The sequence below is a fragment of the Morone saxatilis genome, unplaced genomic scaffold, assembly GCF_004916995.1.
Source record: "Morone saxatilis isolate NCDOM2014 unplaced genomic scaffold, NCSU_SB_2.0 Contig15, whole genome shotgun sequence".
NCBI classification, from domain to species: Eukaryota; Metazoa; Chordata; class Actinopteri; family Moronidae; genus Morone; species Morone saxatilis.
In genome coordinates, this window is record NW_023339707.1 from 17149557 (window position 1) to 17157679 (window position 8123).

At 43.3% G+C, this 8123-nt stretch overlaps 1 protein-coding gene across 6 annotated transcripts in view; it reads left to right on the forward strand.

Moving 5' to 3' along the window:
- LOC118324196 (membrane-associated guanylate kinase, WW and PDZ domain-containing protein 1-like) overlaps nt 1-8123 on the forward strand; it is a 95868-nt gene that overhangs the window by 83236 nt on the left and 4509 nt on the right. For all 6 annotated transcript variants that reach the window (XM_035656392.1, XM_035656393.1, XM_035656394.1 and 3 more), the window contains 6 exons: nt 1675-1766; nt 2617-2812; nt 3023-3325; nt 5794-5997; nt 7274-7361; nt 7470-7530. In XM_035656392.1, the coding sequence (XP_035512285.1) occupies nt 1675-1766; nt 2617-2812; nt 3023-3325; nt 5794-5997; nt 7274-7361; nt 7470-7530 (944 nt within the window). The remainder of the gene's footprint in view (nt 1-1674; nt 1767-2616; nt 2813-3022; nt 3326-5793; nt 5998-7273; nt 7362-7469; nt 7531-8123) is intronic.

Consider the following 8123-nt stretch of genomic DNA (forward strand, 5'->3'; position numbering starts at 1 on the left):
ACCACTTTTACATTATCAGCAGCCAAACGGTTTGTCTCATGCCATGTTTAGTCACTGGAAAAAACCAATCTAATCTAATCTAAAATCCAAAACTGGAACACCAGAAAGTAGGCAGCCTCTCTGTGAGACTCCTTAGTATCATTTGCAGTCGTGGCCTATCCTTGCATTATTCATTGGGAAATACTGTAAGGGTGTCAAACCACTTACTTTCTGTTCTAACAGAAGAGCCTTTGAGAAAGGGGAAGGAACCTCCGAAATAATGGGTTCACTCCATTATTCTGGCTGAATTACATCTAGACCTCTTGTACTTGTACTGGCGGTAATAATAAAAGCAGAATAGGTCTCCATATGCTGTGAAATACATCCCTGTGTTGTAAAAGATTTTTGTGATTATTGAGAGTCTATGGCAGGTCTGCTGTGCTAGGTGCACTTTGTGATTGCTGCCAACCAGACGTGGACATGCCGTGTATTGCAGTGTTGGTTAATAACCATGGCTGCTTGTAGAATCTAGGACTGCTGCTGATTAAATATTAACTGGGCCCAGAGAGGGCTGCTTTAAGCTGCGGCTGATTGGTATATCTGTTTGATAACCCCTGAAGGAGCTGCAGCCCCTTTTTGAGTCGGCAGGGGAGGAGGGGAGACACAATGAAACAAGAAAGAGAGGAGACAAAGAATGACAAAGAGGCCTAGATTCTCTGTCTGTATTTTCATATGTATTCAAGTGCACACTCTTGAATTTGAAAGTAGGTGATTCCATGCATCCACAGAGCGCACCAGAAGAGCAATATTTCAGTGGCAAGAGAGTGTGACTGAAAGGGGAGCTTTTGGGAATTTTGATGCTTCATGTTACCTGTCGCTTGATGTGGCACACTGCCGTTCCACTTCCTGTTAGTTTATGTTGCTTTGATCACCACTCTGTAGACACGGGTCAGCTGAGGGTTAATTACAAGTCTAGCCACAGCAGTTTAATTCACACCAAGCACGTTATCCGGGGGAACCGGAGAGCTGGAGCTAATGGGTTCACTACTAGTCTTGCGTGGCAGCAGTGTAGACAGCAGGCAGTGCAAGAAGAAATGGCCTGTGCCTCCTGTGTGGACTGGCCCTGTGGGTTGAACAGACTGACACCAATTGCCTGTGTCCTCCTCCACAGTCTGCTCTGTCCATGGCGAGATGCAAATGTGCAGGGAGTGTGTGTGATGGAAAAGCCGGACAGAAACAGCTAAAAATCTGTCTGTGTGTAAGAAAGCCCCAGTTATAAATTGGGGGTAATAATAGGGATTGCCATTGAGTAACTTTTCAGGCTTAGTGAGTATGAGAAGGTCAGCGTGAGACTTTGCAACCTAGTTTGCAGTCTACACATGAGAACGAGGAGCAAATCTGCTCAACGAGGCAGGGCTGAGGCAAGGGAAGGAGCAGCTGTTGATCCTGCCTGCTCTCATTCTGATGCTAATAGAAAAACAAACACCTTATTGATCAGCAATTACACAACTGGACACAGATTTTTGATAATTAGACAAAACGAGAGACATGACTTCTTGATGAGAGCAACAAGCATTCAGTGATGAGCATACATAGATGCTAATCAGTCAGCGCTGAGTGGAGCCTGCGGGTCTTTGGCAGATTTGGTGGTTGATCCCCATGGAGTCCTCTCACTGCTTCTCTTGTGTATTTCAGTGCCAGATTGCCAGGAGCAGGACATTTTCCTTTGGCGGAAGGATACAGGCTTCGGCTTCCGTATCCTGGGAGGAAATGAGCCCGGGGAGCCTGTAAGTATCCCTCCACCCTTTGAATCCCATCCATAAAACATTTTAATGTACATTCACATTCTTACACCCTATCCATACTATTGCTGATAGTTCTAAATCACTAAATAATTTCTTCTTCTTCTTAGTATGCTTACCAGTTCTATAAGAGGTTCTCTGTTTTGTTAGTTTTTTTTTTTTATGTCTTTCCTTTTCCTCCTGCTTCTCTGTTTAGTCTGCCTTTAAACCGGAGAAGCAGAAAGTCCTAACACATCACTCTCTCTCTAACTGGAGCTTTTGCTCTCTGGAGAATCATATAGACAGCTTGTTAAGAGAAGCAAAGGCCTTACCCAGTATCCCCATAGTAGTGCGCCATATATTTGGCTTAAAAGGAGGGAGCAAGAGGGAGAGTGGAAAGCAGATATTGAGGAATAGAGGTAAATAAAATGGCAGCAGGCTTCAGGTCTACCCCACAGGAGTTGGTACTTGTTGTTTCTGCCAAAAATGCTGGGTGGTAGTTGTGCACTTGTTTATGTCAGAGTTGTGTGTACACTCCCACACAATGCCTAAAGCACACAAGCTTCTCCATGGCCTCAATAGGCTGCATCACCCTTCTTACCTAGTAATGCAACAGTAGGCTATGAAACGCTGCTGTATTTAACAGATTAATTCAAATCAGAAGGAGATAAGTCATGAGTCATTGTGCTCTCTTTTGGCTGGTGCAGTTTAATGATTCTTAATTAGCAACAGTACTGTCTCATAATTACAAAGCTACTGTATTCACGTCACTCTGTTGATATACAATGAATTACAACAGTTAATAAAAGTCAAGTAATCTGTTACATCATGTATTGTGTGTGCTTGCCTTTTCTAGATCTACATAGGGCACATAGTGAAGTACGGGGCGGCAGATGAGGATGGACGCCTGCGGTCGGGCGATGAGCTCATCTGTGTGGACGGCACGGCGGTGGTGGGCAAGTCTCACCAGCTGGTGGTGCAGCTGATGCAGCAGGCCGCCAAACAGGGCCATGTCAACCTCACTGTCAGACGCAAGTCCCCCGGATACGGAGGTGATGAGAGTTTTACATAAAACTTGTACATGTGTATTCATACGTGTCACATGCACGTTATCTAAACATAATGCTCAGTGCTTGCTTGCTTGTGCACAGACTACCTTTAACCTTAGCAAGGTTCCTGACATGAATATTTGAATCTAAAGTTGAAGAAATGCATGAGTAATACTTGTCTAATCAGTGCGTTCTCTTCCGCCTCATCCTCAGTGTCAAAAGGGGAAGGTGACGTTCCCCCATCGCCAGCGTCCTCCCACCACAGCAGCACCCAGGCACCAAGCCTGACAGAGGGCAAGCGGACCCCCCAGGGGAGCCAGAACTCTCTCAACACAGTCAGTTCTGGCAGCGGATCTACCAGCGGCATCGGCAGCGGCGGCGGAGGTGGAAGTGGAAGTGCAGTGGTGCCTGCCTCCTTGCAGCCGTACGATGTGGAGATCCAGCGTGGAGAGAACGAGGGCTTTGGTTTCGTCATTGTGTCATCTGTTTCCAGGCCTGACGCCGGCACCACTTTTGGTAAGTGAGGCAGAGAGCTAGTTGAGATTGACAGGGACTTCTATTCAGTTTGACATGAGAATTTATGTTGTTTACCAACTCTGCTTAAATTTAACGTTTTCAATTTGCACCTTAATCTGACGCAACAGTTTGATTATTTGAGCATTTGCAATCCGTATTCGTGCTTGTTAAGTGAAATAAGTTTTTCTGAAGATCATAATTTTTCTTAATTTAGTTTCTGATTGTGAGCAGCAGTACAAATAACTTCAAAACAGAGCAACACTTTGGTCTCAAAGCAATATTCATTTAACAAATCATTTAACAAAGGTTACGACATGGCACTGATGATAATACTTTGCGGAAAACTATGTAAAGCTATACCCGTTTGACAGGGTTTCTGCAGGTTTTACCAAGTTAAAGTAAAAAAGACTTTTTAATAACACTGAATGCAGTTTAATGCCTCTATCACAACCATACTGTCCAAAGTATGAAAGTATAACAGACAATATGGCTAAGAATAATTTATTATTATGTGACATTTTTACATTCACACTTTTACCTAATATCCCCTGACAGCCTGCCATCAGATACAAAAATTAAACTAAACTCAATTCTTTTTAAGCCTTTTTAAGACCTTCAGATAGAGAGTCGGTGCATTAAACAGCCCCAGTCTCCTGCAAAGACAGACATCCACAGAGAGTATAAATGAACCACTGAGTAAAATGATTTATGCCATCTCCTGGCAGGATTACAATATTTTTACAGTTACTCCTCATTAGGTTTCCTCCACTTTATGAATAGCAGGCGATTGGCGTTTGACAGGAGTGTGCTTGATGCCCCAGACTGAGGTCACAAACCTACTATCATGAGCTTAGGGATAAAGAAGCCTCTTCGTGTGCGGAGTGCCCTCCCTCAGGATCAGGCTGGCTGCAGCTTTATCACAAACACCATAATCACGGATTCATGCCTCACAGCTGCCCTCACCAATTCATTCAGCATGTAATTGAAGTCCACTCAGCACAGGCCATAGCTGTCTATACCATTTATGTATCACAGCAAAACAGCCGAATTGCATGTATTAAAGTTGCTCGGGCATTGATGAGGAATTGCAGATGTCCTCCTCGAACAAACTTGGTATTAACCTCCGAGTGATGAATTTCCAACACCAATGTCGTGCCAAGGTCCCTTGTATAGTTAGCCATTATGATGATGTACTGTGGTTTGTCACAGGAAAAACACAAAAACAGATGAGACGTTAGCCACACTAACTGCCCAGGGAAAATGTCATCGATCCCATGGGCTAATGGTGTTGCTCTGCAAAATGCAATGCAAGAATTAATGTGTTATTTATAGTGACACCAGTGACAGTGCTAGTCAACAACCTTGTCTAAACGTCTTCTAGTCTTTTGAGGTTCCTGTTTTTGCTGCTGCCTCACTGCACTCCCCTGCTCTGCTCCGTAACCATTCCTCTTGGGACGATGAGATGAATGGACTTTGTGCTCTGATCTGGGATTGTGCTGTAGCATCCTGCGCGCTCACTCTCCTAATGGATTTTAACCATGTGGGACATGAGCTGAAACGTGACAGAGGAATGTGTATTGCTAAAAAAAGCAGACATGGCTCAGGATTCTTCCAGGAGTGCTAGATGTTTGTCAGTCCTGGGAAGAACAAAGCAGTTTGAGTTGACTCAATCTCCCATACATCATGGATACTTAAACCAGTTTTCTCCAGTCCATCAAGGCCCATCCCCCCCTCTTATCCCCTCCCACTGTGACCTCGGGTTGGTGTTGTGCTTAGCAGATTGGGTATTAAATCCTGCGTACTTGCCACACCCTGCAATATCCCACATCTCATTATTTAGATAGAGTGACAGGATACAAGTGCATCTTTCAATCACGATGGAGGGAGGGCAGCTGCAAAGTAAGGTGATGTGATAAATATGGATGTTGCAAAAATATGGGAGTGTAGGGGGGGTAGGGAGGAGCAGAGAGAGGAGGGAGATGGAGGCAGGGCAAGAAGAACTGGAGATCTCCAGGGTCTGTTCAAAGCTCCTGTGTAAACAAGACCTGTGACCATTGTATTGATAGGCTGTCAAGTGTTAACCACTGTGGACTCGGACCAGTGGCATATGATTCACAGTCCATTGATTATTACATCAGACGATCTGGGCAAATTCTGCATTTTTCCGCAGAGCCCATGAATTTTCTTTTTGGCATTATACAGTTTCATCCCCTCTTTTGGAGGCATCTACTGTAGCGGGCGTGTGTACTGATTGTCACATGTTAACGTGGGGTGTACACACATTACTGTGGGTAAATTTGGATGTTGTGATTTAGATAATTAACCTTTCTTTCTTGTCTCTTTCTCCCCATTTTGTTTGTCTTTTCCTTTTTATAAAATAAATCAATACAACCATCAACACAATGAATCAAATCATCACCACTCACTATTTCTAACAAACAAAATATACACGCATGGTAACACAAAAGCTGGAAATGCTTGTGTGGCCATGCCCCACAAAATAGGACGCATCATCGAGGGCAGCCCGGCGGATCGCTGTGGGAAGCTGAAAGTAGGGGACCGAATACTGGCTGTTAACTGCTGCTCCATCACCAACAAGTCACACTCGGACATCGTCAACCTGATCAAGGAAGCCGGGAACACAGTCTCGCTCAGGATCATACCGGGTGATGGTAAGGCTTTTGGCTTTCAGCCTCACATGGCTGTTTCATAATGCAGCATGATGCGACTTATTCATGGATGTGGTGGGAAGGAAAGGGCACTGTGCTCTACACAGGCAAAAGCACTTTTAATCAGGGTGTGAACCCTGGTATCTTAGAGAGTGAGTCATTGAGTAGGAGTAAGGTGAAGTTGCCCCCAGAAACGGCTGTTGCACTACAATTCTCTTTCACTGTTTGTTTATTTTCTTTGCCAGATATCTTACCATTTGCAATATTTTGTCAGTTTGAGAGGATTAAAAACAGCTCGCATTTAATCAAGTGCTTCCCGTTTGTGTTAATCTTTTCAGCCTAGTTTAGGAAAGGAAATAGAAATGCATAATATCGCAGCACAAGCAGTTTGCGACCTAAAGCTCCACATTTTGAATAAAATAAGTCAAGTGCTGTAACAAGGGTGCTTGTTACTGGCTGAGCCACTGGTCAACCAATAAAAACATGAAGCAAAGCTCCACTGTAACACCCTCCACAGAGACAGAAAATGAGGCTTAATTAAGACTGCAGGCGAGAGAAGTGGGAACAAACTCCCACACACACACACACACACTCTAACGGTCACTAACTCAAAGGCTTGCGCATGTACATGCAGGGATGCAAGGGTCCCAAGTAAAAAAACACGACATGGCCTTGTAATATTAGAATGATGGCATTTATTGGTTCACCTTATTCTCATTTCAAATATTATGAAAGAATGTTCAAAAATGTTCACCTTAGGAAGCCAGACAGGTGGCCGTGAGGAAAAGTTATATTTTTTGGAGTGATGTGTTGAGAGTGAGTAAGGAGCCTGAGACGAATGAGTCAGGTTGGTGTTCTTGCTAAACACAGACAGAGCTGTACTGCCAGTGTCAGTGGAAACTAATGTGCTGCAGGTTCTTGCTGGTGAAAAGATGGAATTGAAAGCAAGAAAAGACAGCTGTCTTTGTTTTTCCCCTTCCTGGAAAAGAAGATGAAACAAAATGATGCTCAAGTTTTGTTTTTTTTCTATACTGCTGTTTTTTCTTACATGCAGTTGGGGCCAGTGTTGTCCGTGAGCAAATGGCAAATGACAACATCACAGGCAGTTAGCATCAGGTTGAATAGAGTAGCCTGTGGGTGGTTCAGTGGACTCTTCTGGACAGTAACATTTTGTTCTCCAGAGTGTCTTTTGAAAACACAGCTGTGGGCAAATGCATTTAACAAAAGCAGTCACTTTATTTTAGTTTAGTTTAGTTTATTTTTTTCTATTTTTTTCCAGAATCTTCCAATGCTTCTCTGCTGACTAATGCTGAGAAGATAGCTACCATCACCACCACACACACACCTCAACAGTCCATAGAGTCCCGGTAGGTGATGATCCATTTTAAACAGGCATAAATGCAATTTGACTCCCAAAATATATTCTTTAACACAGCACAATGTGTATTCATATGGATTTCTGTTTTTCTTTAAAGGAATAACTCAAAGTCAAAAGGAGCCCCTCCTCCTCCACCCACACAAACTCAGACAACACAGGTAAGAATTGATGTTTTCACTCCACAGTTAATGATTATCTGGGTTTTTACATCAATACATCAGTCACGTAACATAACAAATACTGTAGCAATAAATAGAGGAAAGCCACTGATCATAAGTCTATAACAGCTTTTTTTTTTATTTTTTTATCTGAGATGCAAATAATGGCACACATTTTGCCAGTCTCTCCTGGAAGGCATTCATAGTTTTGCACTCACTTGTTTGCATGATTAGCGACAGAAATAGTGGTGTAAGGAATGTAAAAAGAAAGCCAGAGATAGAACCTCAGTTGTCGCCAACCACGACACGAAGCTGGTGTGTTGGTTTTAGAAAGTTACAGAAATTGTTCAACATAGCTCCTCCAGATTCCAACATCAGAAAGGTGTGTAGGAGGGGGTTTCTGAAGCTATTCAACCCTCCGACAACCAGTTCTGATGAAGCATACTGGTACATCATTGCTAATGTTATGCATCCATGCATAACATGTATGCAGGGAATGCTACACATGCTGACAGAGGATTGTTGCATATTGTGCATGATATTAGCAAGTTTTCCATACTCCTCACTTAGTTTACACTGAAGTAAAATGTTTA